This window comes from Bos javanicus, chromosome 29 (assembly GCF_032452875.1).
Source record: "Bos javanicus breed banteng chromosome 29, ARS-OSU_banteng_1.0, whole genome shotgun sequence".
NCBI lineage: Eukaryota > Metazoa > Chordata > Mammalia > Artiodactyla > Bovidae > Bos > Bos javanicus.
Window position 1 is genome coordinate 22,718,567 of NC_083896.1, and position 19,613 is coordinate 22,738,179.

At 40.8% G+C, this 19,613-nt stretch overlaps 1 protein-coding gene across 1 annotated transcript in view; it reads right to left on the bottom strand.

Annotated features, from left to right (window-relative positions):
* Nucleotides 1-18,422, bottom strand: part of SLC17A6 (solute carrier family 17 member 6) — a 41,421-nt gene extending 22,999 nt beyond the window's left edge. Inside the window, exons 1-4 of the mRNA XM_061406197.1 lie at nucleotides 18,014-18,422; nucleotides 17,437-17,670; nucleotides 14,566-14,818; nucleotides 12,839-12,957 (exon numbers count right to left, since the gene is read on the bottom strand). Coding sequence (XP_061262181.1) covers nucleotides 12,839-12,957; nucleotides 14,566-14,818; nucleotides 17,437-17,522 — 458 coding nt within the window. The 5' untranslated portion in view covers nucleotides 17,523-17,670; nucleotides 18,014-18,422. The remainder of the gene's footprint in view (nucleotides 1-12,838; nucleotides 12,958-14,565; nucleotides 14,819-17,436; nucleotides 17,671-18,013) is intronic.
* Nucleotides 18,423-19,613: the final 1,191 nt, after the last annotated feature.

Below are 19,613 nucleotides of genomic sequence, written 5' to 3' on the forward strand. Positions count from 1 at the left end.
AGATCATGTTTACCAGGGCCAGACATCTGAGATTCAAAGTCCGTTCCTGTCGCTTACTACTTGAGTGATCTTGAACAGTGTACTCTACTGTCTATGCTTCATTCCTCATCTATAAAACAGGGATATTTATAGAACCTATGATTTATTACCAGTTAAGGACCCAGAAGAATGTCTGACATACCCTAAGCATTTAAAAGGTGTTAGGAGTTGGTCAATGATTGTATTAGTCTATCACGCTTCATAGGATTGTTGTGAGGCTAAAAGAAACAATATACCTAAAAGGCTTAGACTGGTGCCTGGTGCATAAAAATAAATCCGTAAATGTGAGTCAGTCAGGGAGAAATAATCACAGCCAATGGTATTGTGCTAGTTGTGTGCCAGTCACTGTTCCAGATTCTCATTTTAAACTAAAAACTATATTGGAGGGCTACTACTACCATTCTTATTTCATGGATAAAATAACCAAGTCCCGGTGAGTTAAATAAGTTGCTGAAGTCACATAGACACTTTAAGTGGAGAACTGTGTCTTATAATGACTCAAGTCTGGTTGTAGATTCTAAATACTTAACCCTGAAGCTATATTGTACTTTAATAGGGGCAGAACGAATACTAGCCCTAACAGTGCCAGCAGCAGCAGATAAAATAACAAAAACTCTGAAAGACCAAAATGTTATTGAAAGATGAGTGGTCACAGCAGTGGGGAGTGAGAGAAGAATTCTATTCCGTCCCTCCTATGGTTTGTCTGCTTATTTATTTTGTGTAGTTGACTTACAACATTATACTAGCTTCAGGTGTACAACACAGTGATTAAATATTTTTATAGATTAAAATTCATGCAAAGTCATTATAAACCAATACCCATATTTCCTGTGATGTGTTTTACATCCTTGTAACATTTAATGTATACCTAGTAGTTCAAAGTAGTTAAATAGAGAGCTCATTTGAGGAGGGTTTTGTCCTTTTATGAACAAAATCTAAGCTTCAGAAAAGAAGTCGAAGAAATAGGAAAACTGAGTATGGAAAAAAAAAGCTCTGGAATGTAACATAGTTTAGCACTATGATTTCCAGAGTTCCTCATGTATGAACATCACCTTAAGGAGCATGTTCAAACACAGAGGGCTGGGCCAGAACTTCTGATTTCCTAGCTTGGTATGGTGCCTGAGAGTTTGTATTTCTAACAAGTACCCTGGTGGTGTTGATGTTGCTTTTCCTGATATGAGAATAACTGATTTAGCAGTATTATGCTGGATATTCCCTCCAGCCTTCACAAACGAGACAGATCTGGGGCAAGGGAAAGGCCCAGAGAGAACGGAGCTTGTCATAGCTGAAATAAGAGCCTTGCCTTTTATTGTAGAGGGGAGCAGCAAGGGTGAAGTGGAAACACCCGCTTAAAAGGACAATCTCCTTTATAAAATATAGATTATAAGTAGATCATTCAGTCAAGGCCAAAAGAGAAGGTCCTCTGACCTGGTTTTGATTGTCCTCATTAACCAAATTGGGGGCTTCCCTGAAAGCTCAGTTGGTAAAGAATCCGCCTGCAATGCAGGAGTCCCCAGTTCAATTCCCGAGTCAGGAAGATCCTCTGGAGAAAGGATAGACTACTACTCCAGTATTCCTGGGCTTCCCTTTTGGCTCAGCTGGTAAAGAATCACCTGCAGTGCAGGAGACCTGGTTTGATCCCTGGGTTGGGAAGAACCCCTGGAGAAGGGAATGGTACCCACTCCAGTATTCTGGCCTAGAGAATTCCATGGTCTCTATAGTCCATGGGGTCGCAAAGAGTCGGATATGACAGCAATTTTCACTTCAGTTCATTAACCAAACTGATTGAGTGGCTGCCATATTTTCCTTTGGGACATATAAACTGTAGAACATAACATTAGCTAAGAATACACATTCTATGGTTACACTGTATGAATTCAACTTCCAACTCTAATTTCTTACTAGATCTGATCTTGTGCAGTTGTTACTACTTGAATTCTCTAAGCCTTACCTTCTCCATTTGTTAAATGGAGATAATGTATCTTTATACTTTAAGGGATTATCGTGAAGATTAAATGAATCAATTATGAAAGGAGACAGTATCTGGTTAACAGTAAGTGGTTTATAATATCAGCTATCATGATATAGGAACTCCCTAACATTCAACAGAGTTCTCCAGAGAACTGTTATTATCTGTCTTTTTCCTCCAGAATGTTTTTGTTCTAATTAATAATGCTATTTCTGTGACCATGGATTCAAAGTTGTCCTGTGTCATCCTGAAATTCTAGAAGCTTAAAGTGCCTGAATCTTAGCTCTCATTCTGAGGGCACACAGTATGGACTGAAATACATCAGTCCGTCAATCTGTGCCTCAATAGTCTATTTAAAATATCTGACAGGAAACAAGCAAACAAAAATTGACAGTCTTCTTCAGATCAGTTTGTTGTCTTGGTATCTCCTACACACTTGCCTTCAATACCTACCCACCATACACACACACATGCACACTTTTCTTTTCCAACTGTCTCTCTGAGATATTTCTAAAGCACTGTAGATCACTTTCAAAAGACTTACCCCAAGATCCTCCATATTATTTGTGTCTCTTGGACAACACAGTCTAGATCTTTTATTTCTTCAAATTCCTAGATGGTAGCAGAATACTTTGCATGTGGCATGTGCTTAAGAAATAACCACCAGCTCCTTTTGTATAAAGATTTTAAATCCAGGGAAGTGATATCTTCCCTTCCCTACATGTAGGTGATAACAGGTCTTTCTTTCTTGAGCCTTCTTTATCCCAATAGCCTTTAAGATCAATTGACCATTTATTTGTTCCTGAGTCTTTGATGGGCACAAACTACTGTTCTGGGTATTCTAATAATCCTAGAAAGCTGAGTTACTCCCTAGAATAACTGTAGGATAGTAGTTCTGGACTAATAGAATTGAGACTATTCCTGTGGATAAATCTGCACTTGAAATAGCAAATGCATGGCCCAGTCTGGCCTCATCCTTAAATATTCCAAACAACATTGTGGGATATACTACAATCAACTGCCATTACACTTTCTATTCAGCACATCTTCATCAGCTTCTGAAATGACTCTCTTTAAGCTCTACTTTCAAAATCAAATTAGGTGGTAATGTTTCAGAGGTGATATACTGTCCTCCTAAAGAATTTCTCCATTTACCAGTGCTTAATGGAGTTGTGCTTGTTGTATTATGCTTAACAGTCATCATTTTTGTTTGGCTTGATGTTACCGAAACAAACAAATATAAGCATGAACATAAGAAGTTGAAGAAATAATAAATAGATTATGTATTAAGAAACATTTACCACTTGTGTGTGTTTTATTTCCCTAGCACTAGTCTCGACTTTGACACACAACTGCATTTGAAAATAATACCCACCATCATCTGTTTTTCAAGTTTATCCTCTGATCAAAAGACTTCTCTTCCTTTTACCAGGTAGTGATCTTTGGGAAAGTTACTCTGCTATTCTGTTCAGTTCTCTGATCAGGAACACAATGTCTTTGAATATATAAGAATGCCTGCCTTATAGAGTTGCTGTAAGGAAGAATGATGATATATAAAAAGTTTAGTGATATGCATATTTATTAATTTAATTCTAATTGCAGTTGCATCTGCCTCCTGAAATGGAGAACTAAGAAAATTATGAAGACAATTTATATTTCATATCTGCTCTCTTCCCACCCCCAATACAAATGTACTGTTTGTACTGTTTAGGGAAAAGAAGAGATTTTATACCTGAATGATCTACCTCACATTGATTGAAAAGCTCTTCTGATATTCATTCACCCCCTCTCCACTTTACATGATTAGACTGTCTCTTCTGTGTTGCTATGCAATAGAGCTGGCTTTCTATTTTCCCCCATTTTAATATAAGAGCTAGATTTCTGGATTCATTTTAACTATGGGTTAGGAGAAGGTTGTACTCTACAGTATCATATGAGTTAAACAGCCATGCTACTGCTTGACTTCAGGAGCTCAAAGGAAATATTTATTTTTCAGGTTCAATTTTTATAACACTTTCGTCTTTTGAAATTCCACTGTAGCTTTCTGCAGGTGGGTTTTCAATGTCTCATCATAGGTTAAATGTTAAACTGTAAACTGTAAATACTAATGTATTTCATCTGATAATATTTTAATGAATTGATGATTATAGAATATACATTTAAGATATTATTCAATATAATTAACCAATTACACATTTGTAAAATTAATCCAATTTCTGATCCATAGCCTGAGTTTTCCATTTGTTTTGTTTTATGCTTTATAATCCATTTCAATTAAGAAACTCATGTAAGGTCTGATGACAGCTTCTTCCAAATAAAGGTGAATAATGTGAAGAAAAATAAATATTATATTTTACATAAAAATATTTTGTAGAAATAAATTTCCCCAAATAAACATATTTTAATTTTAAAATAACTTGCTTAATTTTCTGACTTGTAAATGTACATTATCAATAATATCAGACAATATTTATATCAGTATATGTAATATCAGGCAGTATATTTATATTAGTATTATATATAAAAACAAGCAATCAATGCAAATTCTAGCAAATTATACTAATTTTTTAGCAATGAACTAAACTAAAATATTGCTTTATCTGAAAAATAGTCAATATATGTAATCATTAATTAGATAAATATTGATGAACTTGAAGTTCCAAGTAGTAAGAGGACTTCAGCTAAAATTATATTTATTCTGTTTAAAGCCTTTGTCCTTATAGTTGGCAACTAAGGTGTTACCTAAAAAAAATCCACTCCTGGTGTAAATTTTGGTTGAGGGAAAAAACAAAGAAATATGCAAAAGTAAATATAAAAAAAAAATCTTAACTTTTCTATGCCTGAAGAACAGGATTAGAAACTAATTCATGCTCTAAATGTATCAAAGAGCATCATTACAATATCTGTGAAATGAAATAACAGCCATTTGCTTATTAAGATTGCTTTTCAAAATGATGAACTACTTGAAAGCTACTTAAAATTGTTTTCCTCATGATTTCCTTTGCAGTAAATGACATATTAAGATGAATTTGATTTGCTTATTTTCAAGTTAAAACCTCATTTTACTTGTTTCTCCTCTGTTATACACACACGTACACACACACACACACACACACCCTCCAGTGTTCTTAAAGTGATTATATGTAAAAGAATACAATCACTTCATACCGTAAGACAAAAAAAGAGGAAAGGTGTGTGTGTCTGTGTGTGTGTGTCTGTGTAAGTGTGAGTGAGAGAGAGAGGATGCTCTATATTACAAACAGATTACCAGAACTGAGAAACATACAGTATCCCTGATACAGAAACATCTGAAAAAGCAAATGCAGTTGCTGAAAACCAGCATCACAACCTGCCTGATGATTAACATTCAGCGTGACCCAGAGTGAGTTCGCTGTGAAATTCCCAGTCGTCATCTTTTTTTCTATGACCCATAGTCACAAACAACCTCACATATCAAGCCCACCTGATAAGTATTTTCCTGGAAGAGGTGACAGGAACACTGGTGACTTGTCATTTCTACAGATGATATCTATTTTCCTGGAATCAATCAATCAGTTTCCATTTGGGAAGGGGCTTGTCACTTAACAAGGATCTAGTGTTTCTCACCCCAGGTGGGGCACTAATCCTCTTGGAGAGGATCTGTAGGAATAGACTGAGCCAGGCTGTTTAATGGATTTAATCTAATCAAATCAGGGCTTGGGGGCCTCCCTTTGTCACATCTGATGCTCCCATTCCCAAATTAAAAAAGGAATACACAAGCACAAGCCAGCCCTCTGGGTCCCTTGGTACCTCATTATGTTGTAAAAATGACTTCATCACTCATGACAGAGAAATTAGACAGCCCCAACAGTGGCATATGGCAGCGGGAGAATCATTCTACCAGCTGCCCACCTGACTCTCCTCCTTCAAAATCATGTCCCTCCCCCCAGAGGCTGCTTCTGCACTGCAGTAGTAGAATGTGGCAGCCGCAGTGGAAACCAGACCTAGTAAGGGCGGGAGGAGAGGAGACTGGAAGGCGAGAGAAGCCCGTGTCAGCAAACCACGTGCAAACCCTTAGGGACCCCTCCTCCCCAATACATCTATTCATCTCCTGGAAAGGGTATTTCTTTTGTCAGAAGAAAAGAAGGCCTTTTCTGCATTGCCCCAGATACCAAACCTATAGAGCCCACAATGGGGAAATGGCTAGATGTTTGATAGGCAGCCAGATGACTGAAATAGAGATAGTCACCTCTGGCCCTAAAGGACTGGATCACTATGAACCAGTTCCCTCATAGCAAGATGGTGGTATTTTGCAGCAGGCTTTATAGTCACAGTCTGAATTATTTTCTCACCAAAAGGAATTTGTAGATGCTTCTCACTGGAAGAGTTAAGAAACTCCTGCATGCAATCAGTGTTGCAATGGCTAAGTAAGTGTAGAAAACAAAAGATGATAGACAGGTGAGAGACAGAGAGAGTTAGGTGATGAGACTTAAGAATCTATTTCCAATGCTTATTATAATAAATATCTTCATTATTTTATTTTTGTGAAAGAAAATGACAGAATAGTACCAGTAACATTATTTATTTCTGGGCTTGAAGTATGAAGGCATTGTGTTTAAAGTATCTTTGTTCCTCTTTCTGAAAATCATTCTCACAAAAGGAGTTTTCATAATCAGGCAAGCCAGAATATTTACCTAAAGTATATCAAATTCCACTTTTATAAATGTAAATGCACATTAGTAAACAGTTCTATAATCCATACATTAGAATTTGTTAATTTTTAAGTATTAATCCTCTCTTCTTTATAGCAGTAGTACAAATTGAGCTGTATCAATTAGAGTTGCAAGCAAGAACCTCTTTCTTCTAGACAAAGGGTCTAAACTATCCCAGTCATGCTCAAATCTCTACAATCTTCTAGAAGCTCAAACTGCCAAAGGGCTGGGTCAGTAGAAAAACTTCCAAATACCATGGCTTTTTCCTCCAGAAAAATCACACTATTTGTCTAAGTCATTATTACGTATTTGCCTTTTGCAGGGAAAAGAACAGAATCACTGTGTTATGGCTAAATCATTTGGGAGCCAGTACACACACACACAGATATAGTATGTTTCTCCTGCCACAGAAATCTAAGAATCCCTGGGGCTTGCTAAAGGCTTCTCTCTCTAATTCATGGATTTCTGTCCTGGATTTAGGGTATGATAGATTATAGGCACTCATTCAGAGAGTAGAGGGCTCAACCTGCTACTGAAAGTGAATATTGCAATAAACCATATAATATCAGGCAGAGATGTCAACTTTCAATGCAGAGAGAGGTTGCAGTCATGTATTACTGGACATCTGAGTTTTAGTCACAATCTCTTTGTGACTTTGAACAAGTCACCACCTCCCTGATTTTCTATTTCCTTTCCCAATGAGAGGATCAAATGAGTTGAACCCTCAGTTCAGTTCAGTCACTCAGTCGTGTCTGACTCTCTGCGACCCAATGGACTACAGCACGCCAGGCCTCCCTGTCCATCACCAACTTCCAGAGCGTACTCAAACTCATGTCCATCGCGTCGGTGAAGGCATCCAACTATCTCATCCTCTGTCATCCCTTTCTCCTCCTGCCTGTAATCTTTCCCAGCATCCGGGACTTTTCAAATGAGAGTTCTTTGAATCAGGTGGCCAAAGTATTGGAGCTTCAGCTTCAGCATCAGTCCTTCCAATGAATATTCAGGACTGATTTCCTTTAGGATGGATTGGTTAGATCTCTTTGCAGTCCAAAGGACTTTCAAGAGTCTTCTCCAACACCATAATTCAAAAGCATTAATTCTTTGGTGCTCAGCTTTCTTTATAGTCCAACTCTCACATTGATACATGACTACTGGAAAGACCATAGCTTTGACTAGATGGACCTTTGTCGGTAAAGTGATGTCTCTGCTTTTTAATATGCTGTCTAGGTCTGTCATAGCTTTTCTTCCAAGGAGCAAGTGTCTTTTAATTTCATGGCTGAAGTCACCATCTGCTGTGATTTTGGAGCCCCCCAAAATAAAGTCTCTCACAGTTTCCATTGTTTCCCTATCTAGTTGCCATGAAGTGATAGGACTGGATGCCATGCTCTTAGTTTTCTGAATGTTGAGTTTTAAGCCAACTTTTTCGCTCTCCTCTTTCACTTTCATCAAGAGGCTCTTTAGTTCTTCTTCACTTGCTGTTCTTTCTGTTACCAGGAGTTCACTATATGCTACAGATACATGTGATGGTCAGTTTGTTATCTGAATAAAGAACTGTTTTCTCTTTAGCAAAAGTCAAGTTAGAAACCCAAGAATACCTGAAAAGATAAAATGTTCCACTAGGAACTGAACTCTCTTTGAATAAAGGATAGGGGTATGGGAAATAATCTTTAATTTTTATCAGAGAAGTCTAACCTCAAACTTTTATGGATTTATCTAAGCACATTTATAATGCCTGGCTAGAATTCAAAGGTTCCATATACCGAAATTCTATAATCCCTATACTGTTGGCTAAATGTGTTTTTTAAGACAGCTGTTTACAAGCCTTTACATGAGACTTATGGCACTTTCAGCAAACAATAATTTTAACTATGAATAATATGTATGGGAAAATAATTTTAAAGGCAGAAATCTGATATGAGAAAAGAGCTATTTTTTTACCACAAGAGAAATAATCTTTTTGCATTACTAATTCTTAAGGCAAATTTAAACACAAGTGATACTGAATGATCAGGGCTTTTTTCTTTCATTTTTTTTCAGAATATAAAATGCTATTAGAAATAAGTAACAGTCAACAATTATTAAGTACCAGGCATGCTTAATAATTTTACACATATTCTCTTATTTAGGCATCATGATAGTCCCAGCAGGTAAATAGTTTAACTAACTCCTTTTACAGAAATACAAACCGAGGCTCAGAGAGTTTAAATAATGTTTCATGCCATTCGGTTATTAAGTAGTACATTCAGGAGTCTGAACACAACCCTATTGGCTTTAAAATCTATAGTTAAAGTGTGAAACACTTTGTTGAGATGTTATTTCATTTACTCAACAAGTATCTATCATAAGCCAGGCACTCTTTGAGATGCTAGAGATATAGTGGTGTTAATACATGACAAAATTACTTGCACTCATGGAGCTTACATTTTATTGTAGAAAAGCAGTTATTTCTTAGTTATAGATCACTAAGAAAAATACTGGTATGATAGCTGGCAGTGGTGCTACATAAAAAATTAAAGCAGAGTTGGGAAATCGGGAGGACAGGAGCAGAAGAGGGAATGTTTTTAAATAGAGCTTAAGTAATATTTCCACCTAGACAGAGGCAAGAATAGTCTCTGTGAATACAACATCATCCACTAAAAACATAATGTTGACCAAACTTTCTTTGATAAATCTGACCTTCTTTGGTTATGCCTTTGCAAAAATTTTGTTGTTTCTTCCACTAAGTCATTGACCACGCTCCTCATCACTCTCTAAATACAAGATAAAGATCGTTTTTAGTAATTTCACATTTGTAAGTATCTGAGTTACCATGAGCCCTATGGTCTTATTGTTTAAAGACAAAATTAATTTGCCCCCAATACTTTGTAATCACTGTATTAAATATGTTCTCATCTAAAAACATTACAGATTTTATAAGAAATCTTCCTTTGATTCCCCACTTTAAAACCCTCTGTAGAGGGAGTTGATGAAATTCTTCTGTCCAGGTTGTGCAATAGCTGTTTGAGGAAAGGTAAAGAAAATAATGATTCAGGAGCTTTCCTGGAGACTCAGTTTCCTTCCCCCCACAACTCCCCTACCTCTTCTTCTCAATGAGCAGAAAAGCAAGAACTGAGAATTGGACCAGGAAAAAAAAAAAAAAAAAACAAGAAATCTGTATTCTGACCAAGAGTGGGGCTGTTTTTGCTTAATTCATAAAATGGAGAAGCCAAATCATTGCTGTTTGTTTTTCATTGAGAAATCTGCCAGGAGGTGTAACCAGAAGCACTTCTCTCTAGGGGAGCTGTCTCCACATGCGTCAGTTCCTCTACTCCAGTTCCACCCACAACAGTGATGGCAAACACTTCCAAAGAGAGCTTTTTGTACACCAAGAGGGAAAGGACTCTGTCCCCAGCATCCCACTCAAGGGAAAGCTTGTTCTATTATTAAATGATCTGTAGGGAAGGCAGAATGGGTGCACAATGCTTGTAGGTGGAAAATGGGTCTTGGTATGCTGCTTTTGCTGTTTTGAAAATGGAAACATACATCTTTCAAGCCAATTCTAAAAATTTCTAAAACTTCATGTTAAAAAAAGTCTTCTAAGATAAAATTCTATGTAGCATGTACAGGAGTAATGGACATTTACCAACTAGTCAATGAAAGTGTCTCTGGGTGATTAAGTTATGTATGATTTTTATTGTCCTTTCTTTTTAGTATACTTTTCCTATTTGATATGTAACACTTTTATAATCAGAAAAGGAAATGTTTTTAAACCTGTTTTCACAAGAGGTTTCCAGTGTATATTTCTCATTGTATGCTTTTAATAATATTTTTAAAAATATTAAAAATAAAGCAGATAATCAAAATCTTAAAAAGTGAGCAGGTTCACATTCTTATCTGTTCACAATATTTTACAAAAAATTTTGACTGTTTTCTCTGCCTTGGAGAACACAAAACATTGTATACGAAAATATTGTTCCTCTCTCCTAAATATCTACTTAAAGATACTGTGGTTTTGGATCCAAATAAAAATTCTAAACTTCAGGACATTTTCTCTTGAGGAAAATCTTCAAATAAATTAGAACCTGAGTCAGCATCAGTCTTTTCTTTACTAGACATGACACAAGTGATAGCAATGAGCTTGCATTTTTTTTAAACCTAGAAAAACCTGTTTACTGACCTCCCAGTGTTAGAAAGAGTGAAAGCTAAAGCATCCTGATGTTTTTTCCTGGCAGGAAAATGTTAGCATTTTAACATTTGGCAAGCTGAAGGTTTTGACTCTGAAAAAAAACTTAAAGGCATAGTCATTATATTTTTATTTCACCTTTTATTGAGTTTCCTTTCCTTTTTTTTTTTTTTTTTGGTGAATTTATGCATGGCTTTCCACTGAAGTGAAAAATATTTTACATATGTATGTTTGGGGTATCTTTCTGGGAAATTTATTTTGTTTTGGAAAATATTTTTAGGAAAAAATTATTGGCACTGCATTAGGGATATAAAAGTCAAAATGTAACATATTTATTGCCAGTGATATTTAAGAAAATATTCCTTTAAATTTTTCTGCCTTATGTCAATTTTTAAAATTTATCCCATCCATAAAATAGGGTTCTCTACAAAGTTAATAATTTTCAGTTTAAACTCATATCATTTTTAAAAGTATATATTTTTTTATCCTGTTGAGCCTGAGTATTAGCCATCACAATGTTAGGGTAAAGACAGTATTCAAGAGGCATTATTTCTAGTCTATTGCTCTCTCCTCTTAACATTTTGAGAACAAAAATCCTCACCCTAGGGGCATTAAGCTGAAAATAAATTCCCAAGAATCTCTCCCTAGGTCTTGGAGATGACTGAGAAATTTGGGGCAGGAAAACACCTCTCCTGGATGGGACCGTAGGTGACAAAAGCCAGGGAAGGGGCTTGGGAGATGTCACTGAGGGATGCGAGACCAGTGTAGGGAAGCAGAGAGGAGATCAAGACTAGAGAGGTGCCCAGTTCTAGATTACTTCCCAGGAAAACTTAACCTTTGGTGGGGAGAGAGAGAGGTGAAGTCCTAGGTATAGGCTCTGAAACATGACCCCAAATCTTTATTTGGGGTCTCTATGCAGCGAATGGGCTTCCCTGTTGGCTCGGAGGGTAAAGAATCTGCCTGCAATATGAGAGACCCGGATTCGATCCCTGATTGGGAAGATCCCCTGGAGAAGGGCATGGCAACCCACTCCAGTATTCTTGCCTGGGAAATGCCATGGATGGAGAAGCCTAGCGGGCTATCCCCCACGGAGTTGCAAGAGTCCGACAAGACTTGGCGACTAAACCACCAACCGCTATGCAGCAATACCAGCAAAGGCAGGAGCATCTGTTCTTTCTCAGCTTAACACTTAGATTTAAGGAGTACTTAGTTTTATTTATCATAATGAACACAATGAAGCAAATGAAGCTGATTCTCACCGTCGGAGGGCCAGGCTATGCTCCTTGACACCCCCACCCCATCAGTCGTTTTGCCTCGCATTTCAGGGTGCCTCTGCAGGTGCCGGCAGGGGCACTCTTGAGGGCTGGCGCTAGGACCCCGGCCGCCGTCACCACCGCAGCCAGGCTGGAGGGCGCTGGACGCAGCTGAGCGCCTTCCCCACCCCGCCCCTACTCCGCCGAGCTCATTAACAGGTGGAATCGCACCCGGGGCGCCTGAAATCCCGCCTGGCTCCATAGAAACAAATCCGGCAGACCCAGAGCACCATCTGGGCGGGCTTTCGATGCGCCCTGCCAGGAGGTCAGCATCACACGGAGCCGTGGTACCCGAGGGATGAGAGGAGAGGCGCGCAATGACGCCCCCACCCTCTGTGCACCGGGCGGCACTGTCTCAGCTGCCCGGCTCCCCGGCAGGCCTCAGCACCTACCAGGCCTCGGGGCACGTCGACCATTTCACCAGAAGCCGGTTACACCCGCGCTGGGAGGGGGCGGCGGTAACCTGCACCCACATCCTTGAGGGCGCCTTATTCTGGAAGGAGGCACCATGTTCCAGCCCCGATAGTGGATTCCAGGGGACTAGGAGACCTCGTCCGGGAGTTACCCAGTCTCGCGGAGCTCTCGCCCCGGCCCCAGCTTCCGCTACCCCTCGGGGGGTATAAATCCCACCTCTCTGCGCCCCCGTCGGGCCCCGGAGCTTTACCTGTTGGCTGCCAGCCGAGAAGCGATGTAGCCGCCTGGAATCTGTGTGATGATATAGCCCCAAAAGAAAGAACCGTGGATCATCCCTACGGTTTCCGGGTCCCAGTTGAATTTGGCTTTCTATGGAGTAGGGAAAAAAGAAACAAGTGGAGGGAGACCGTTTAGTCAGGGCTTTGGGCTGGAAATTCACGATCAGTAGTTCTCTGCGTAACGGCCCTCACCGCCCGAGATACTCCCTGACTTCTGGTCGTGGGCATGGCTTAATGTTCGTTTCCTAACAAAATTAAATCTATACCTTCTTACAGAGAAGAAACGCCTCTTTTCACTGAAAAACGTGCTCGTTTGAAATGGATTCATAGCGAATCTGGGCGCCTTGATTTTGCTCCCCGACAACTGTCTGGCAGGTCGGATCCCCTCTATGAACGACGACCCGGCAGGGCTTGAATTTGGGAAATGACTCTCCACGAGGAGATTCTGTTCGCTGGCGGGGGACAGAGACATCTGACGGGGGTCCATGTAGCCCAGGCCGACCTATTCGGCTGCAGCGGTGGAATCGCTGGGAGAATGGAACCCAACTGGGAAAAAGCTAGGGAAGAGGGGGTGGGGAGCTTGGGATGAAACGCGCGGAAGTCGGAAGAGCTAGTGGGAAGGATGGTGGTCCCTGTAAAGTGGGGATGGGCCTGGGCCAGAAAGATTTGGAAAAGCCCAGGGAAACCGGGGAAATCAGTGGAGACGGAGGTGGCGCTCAGGGGTAGTCTGAAGAGCAGGAGAGGGGTGTGTCTGAAGGTCCGAGCCTAACTCCGCCCTCGCCAGCGTGGCTTGCCATCCAAGGTGAACCTTACAGTAAACCAGGGCTAACTATCCGCACAAGGAAAGGTGAAAAGGTCCTTATTCGGCGTGGGAAACTGGAGACCCTGTTTCTGCCCCTTTGAATAAAATTCTGAAACCAAACGCCCTTCGCAGGATCTCCAAGAATAAGCCAGGGCCCATCAGCACTCACAGTATCCCATCCACAGCCCATCCCGAATTTATCATCCCAACCCCCAGCCCTTGCTCTGCCAGACTTAAATTCTCTCAGGTCTCTTTACAGGAAGTCTCCGGACCCGCGGCTTTCTGTGACCTTGACTTTGACCTCCCGCCACCCTCTCTCTAGGCACCACTCAACGCACATTGTAAGATTACTGGCGGGCGGGACTGGATTCCCGGTGACCCTGAGCCTATCAAGCTCTTCTTTGTCCGCCAGTCAGGGCGGCTCCTAAAGACCTCTCGGCTAAAACTGCCCATATGTGTGCACAGTTGCTTTGATTTGTTTTTCGGTTTTGTTTCATTGTGGTGATTAAGAATGTTGGTCGAGAATTGTAGGGAGTTGGAGAAATAATAACTGATCTGCTGCTCTATTCCTCCGGGTAAAAGAAAAATAGTTCGATTTAGATTTTGCGGACGGTATTAAGGATCAACTCTTTGTATGAAATCTCTATCCTCAAAAAGCTATTGAGCTTTTTCCACTTTACTATTTTCCACTTTGCTGGGGAGAAAAAGAAGGCCCAGAGAACAGAAGCGGCGTGCTCCAACGTAAACAGGGATCGATAACATTGCCGCGGCCCCATCTAGAAGGGCAGGGCTAGAGGGGCCTTGAAGGGGCAACTACGCCCTCCGCATTCGGCGGGGAGAGCGAGGCTCAAACAGGTGAAGTGGGTCTGCGACACCACCGGGCCAGCCGTCGCGTACCTCCTTGATCACCTTGCCCCCGCGGTGGATGGTGCTGTTGTTGACCATGTCCACGATGGCCACGCCCAGGTTGCAGCGGATGCCGAAGGAGATGCAGAAGCCCAGGCCGCTCATGATGGCGATGATGTAGCGACGCGGCAGGCCAAAGCACGTGCAGTCGCACAGCGGCGCCTTCTTCTCAGGCACCTCCAGGGGCTTGCCATCCTCCGTCAGCTCGATGGTCTCCCCGGCGTCCTGCTTCTTCTCCAGCACCCTGCGCGGCACAGCGTGGGGAGGCAAGGACGCTGGGGGTTAGGCACCCCATCCCACCCCCCCTACGCCGGGACCATTCCCAGTTCCCGGAACCCGTCATATCTGGGGGAGGAGGGCCCGGACCGCCTTCCCCACCCTCAGGAATTAGGGAGCTGGGGTCACACCAGACTTCAGGGACTCCCAAGCTCCCTCCCTGCGGCCGCATCTCTTCAACTTTCAATATTTTATCTTCTCTGGCAGCCAATCCCCCTTCCCTCGGGGATTCACCCCACAGTGCCTTGATTCACATCCATCGCCTGGGCCTGACTTTCCTGTGGGGTCTGCAGTTTGGAAAAGAAGAGTGACCCGAACGGTGCCTTCTCAGCACCTGTGTAGACGCCTCCCAACTGCAGCGCTCTACCCGAGTCGCTTTCATACAGCCTCCAGTCTCCCGAGGGCTGCTCCGCGGCGGCGGGCCCAGGCACACTCCTGCACCCGCGTACCCCTTCCTTTCCTGCTAAGTTAAACCCCCCGGACGGAGGACGCCGGGATACCGTCCCGGCTGAGCCCGGGAGCCCCCGGGGACCAAGGCCTGTCCCGTCCAGTGTCCACGGGGAGGTCTGCGAACGCTCCGTGAGTGTCATGCCCTCTCCCTTCCCGTTCCTCTAACCCCAGGATGCCAGTTCAACGTTTACTCTCCTGTGACACAGCTTACTCTTTTCCCTCTTTTTACTCGAGTTTGAAACAAAGGCCTCCGCCGCATATGGCCGACACCAAAGCTTCCTACTGCCAGAACATGAATAATTAATTATTCACAATCTTGCGTCATTACTATCTCAGTTACAAACACCAAAAATGTCCTGGGCCCATTTCCAAAGACAATGCGACTCCCAGATACACGAAAGCGCCCCCAAATCAACTCCAGGAAGATGTCCCACATCAAGGTAGAAGACACCAGATTTATGTTTCTGTTTGTGTTTTTTTTTTTTTTTAACTTGTTTAGTGTTTCACAAGATTTCACCCCTCTGATTCAATCGCTCTGGGCTTTGTCCTTGGGGGAAGGGGAAAGTAGAGTGATGGAATGGTTTAACTAGAAGCTGAGAGTGCTGTTCTGGTCCACAGTATATCCGTGAAATTTCTATTAAAAAGAAGAGGAATGTGAAGGGTAACACATCGTGAACCTTTGAGATGGATATTTAAACAAAGAACCTCTCCGTTTACAATTTGCAGATATTTTCCAATCCACCATGTATCTTGCCACACAGAATCATTTTCATACACATGGAGAAAGCAAAATAGATCAATTTCAAGAATACCTAGCTTAGGAGACAGCTGTTAAGCAATTTGAGGCTACCAGGAAAAAAAATCAGACTTGCAAATTCTACAAAATATAAACTGGGGAATAGATCATAAAGCTAACTGTAGCTATGTTAGTACTTATTCCTAAAGTCTAATTCCAGCATTAGAGCATATGGCAATGTATTTATTTTGGGAGAGTAAAGTTTCATTAATGAAATTTTTTTTCACATTGGCTTCATATGCTCATATATGCAAAGTTAAACTCTGCACCTGAACTCCCCACTGATGGCAGTTGGGCTGGGAAAGAATAGCTCTTTCCAGGGCATCTGTGGAACTGCAGGGCCCTTGCAGTATTTACTGCCGCATAGGTGCATGATGGTGCCTACAAGAAGCCCACCAGAGCTGGAGAGATTGGGAAAACTGGGACGTGCATTGGTCATTTTCTTTACATTTCCTATACATTTCCAAAGGCTTCAATTTATCAAGTTTGAAGATTAGCACTCTCTTAGAATCGTTTCTCCTTTTGTTTCTGCCCTTTCTTCTTGATTTTGCTCCTATTATTAATAAAAGGTGCATTTGTTACATATTCTTGAACAGATTTAAAGTTATAAAATTTACAGAATAGTACAGTGACTACAGAGAGGATTTAAATTTTTAAATCATTTCTAATACTTCCAAAGTCATTTGGCTGATTATTATTATGGCTCTTCTTAAAAGCACTGTGATATTTCCCACACAAGAAATAGACATCTAAGAGAGATCAAATAATTAAAAATGCACATACATTGTTTCAGATTTAAAAAGAGGAACTGCTTCTGCTATCAATTATTGATATATTTTGATTATTCCTTCAGTACAGAAGGAAGATTTCACTGGGGGATTCTCCACTCAAGTGGTTTTGAAACTAAGACCCAGCTTTCTTTCTGCCACTACTCTTCAGAATTTTATTAATTTTTTAGGTGGTGTGTTCTTTATTCCTTTTTCTGCATTAAAGGAATTTAATTTGGTGTCACTATAAGCAACAAAAGAAAGGCTCTTTGAACAGGTGCAGGTCATTTCTCAATTGTAAAAAGGATAAATCCTCAGTAGGAAAGGACAAGAATCTGCAGGTACCAAAGCAAAAATCACACACACACACACACAAACAGCAGACAGGTTAATTTAGTGCAACATTCCTGAATTAATAAGTAGGTTTCCAGAGCAGCCTCACTTCAGCAATGAGCAAAAAGAAAGATTTTCTGATCGTATTACAATCTCTAAGCAACCGGGGTTTAAGGAAATAGCTCTGCAGATTTTTTTTCCTGCTGAGTCCCAGGCAAACATAGGTTTGCTTTCCCTTACCTGTAGATCTGGCCGAGGGATTTTCCAGCAAAATTCTTTAGCCCCTCTTTTCCTGGGGTCAAAATCCTTTGTTTTACCGACTCCATTCTTGCAAAGCTTGGTGTCGGCTCTTGCCAGATTTACATAGAGATCGCTATGAAAGGCGAGAGTTGCGCATATTGTCTTAATCGCTTAAGGTAGTTGTAGGTTTTTTTTTTTTCCCTCCTCAGCAGAATGGTATCGGTGTGCCTCTTGCTAGAGTGCGAGTGAGAGAGGGGAGGGAGAGTGAGAACGAGAATACAACAGAATAGCTGCATGCAACCCACGGGTTTCCTAATAGGAGAGTTGGTAGACACAATCAGAAAGTCTCATTGGAAGGGGAGGATCCGGTGGCAAAGGGCGCACGCAGTGCCATGGTATTTGAGCGGGTGCAGATGAATCCTTGTCCTGGAAGTCAGTCCACTCGAAAACAATATAAGTCCTCGGTTTTAAAAGCCTTGTTGCTGACAAACCCTCGGCCTCTCTAACGCGGGTGGAAATATCACAGAACCCTTGTGTAAGGACGAAGTCAAAAGAATAGTACTTTTTAAAATGGTACCTTTGCTGTAAGGAGCAGAGCACTTCCGAAACTCATGGGAGCATCTTAGGTCTCAGGTGAGCGATGCTGCTGTTAGTTTTTCCTTCTTGCCCATGATCTCCTCTCATCACGCCAGCGCAAACTGTGCTCTGCGGTAGAGTCGAATTAAGATGGAGAAAGCTTGCTGCTCTTTGAGGACGTGAGTAAATAACAGATACACTGTTCTGATTTGGGCAGCGTCAGGGAAGATTTTTTTCAGCACCGCTGACAGCGCCCGTCTGGGCGCTTCTTGGCAAAATGGTTCAGCACCACGGACAGAGTAAGTCTTCGGAAAAGGGGCGGTTTCTTTTGGCTAGTCAGGTTGCCAACTTTCTAGGGGAACTGGAAGGATGGCCCTGACCAAGGACCATACTGGGGATTCAGGAATGGATGCTATGGAAACCAAGTGAGAAGATGTCATCATCGCCAGGGTTTGCAGGGAGAATGGTGCATTTAGCTCTGCAAGGGAGAAGGATTTTATTAAAAATTGACAAGTTACTTCTAGTTTGCTACATTTTGCCCAGCATGCTGATGCCAACTCTGACTGTTTCGGGGAAGGACGATTACAACATATTTTACTTCTGTTTGTGGAATTTGGGGCACCTGGGCTCCCTTTAATATAAATTATATGTATACAAACTGCATAATTATATTGTTCATGTATTTTGTTTTAACCCCTGATAGGTAAGAGGGGGGAAAAAAAGGTAGAAAGGAAGAAAGAGAAGGAGGAAGCAAGAAAGAGGAATAATAGAGACAGAAGAAGGCAGAGAGAGGGGGAGAGAGAGGGTAGAGAAATATTTTTTTTTTTTTTAAAAAGAATAGTTGTTCCTCAGTGATCCTGGTTAAATAAAAGACAAGCAGTTTAATATAAATTCCTTGGAATTGTATGCTTCTTCACTTTTAACTAATTTTCAGCACACACACTACAAAAATATCAATATATTGAGGACATTTGTGGCTATACCTTGTGCTTTTTAACAAATTATTGCTGATTATATTTTCAATATTTATTTTAAATTAATTATAATCTTTTCAAATATAAATTTTTTATCTTGTAACATCTTCTTCTAAAGCAGAATTACAGAGACATTCATGAAAGACATTTGCTCTCAGGTATGTAAGTATGGCACCAATGAATCTATTTCATTAAGCAAAGTGAGGAAACTATGCAAGATTAATGTTAATTATTAATGCATTTGACATGAATCACAAACTTCTTAGATGTAATTCAAGCAAATAGTTACAAAACAGATTGTCCTTGAACTATATTCTCAAAGTCAAAATCCTTGAATTTCCTTTAAACCAACAGGGGGAGTAGATTTTTCTTAGGGATTTTGGTACCAAATCTCAGAAATATGGATCTAAATACAGAATCATGTAAGAATATTCCCCAAATAGGCCAAATAATACAATGAATATGCATGTACTGAATGGATAGTGGAAACATTTCAAAAGTAGCTGAAGCCATCTGCTATTATTAAATTTAACATTTATCAAATTATATTTTATTAAGAATTATAATAAAGAAAAGGATACTGGGGGCATCTTTCTCTTATTTTGATGTGCGCATATATATATATAT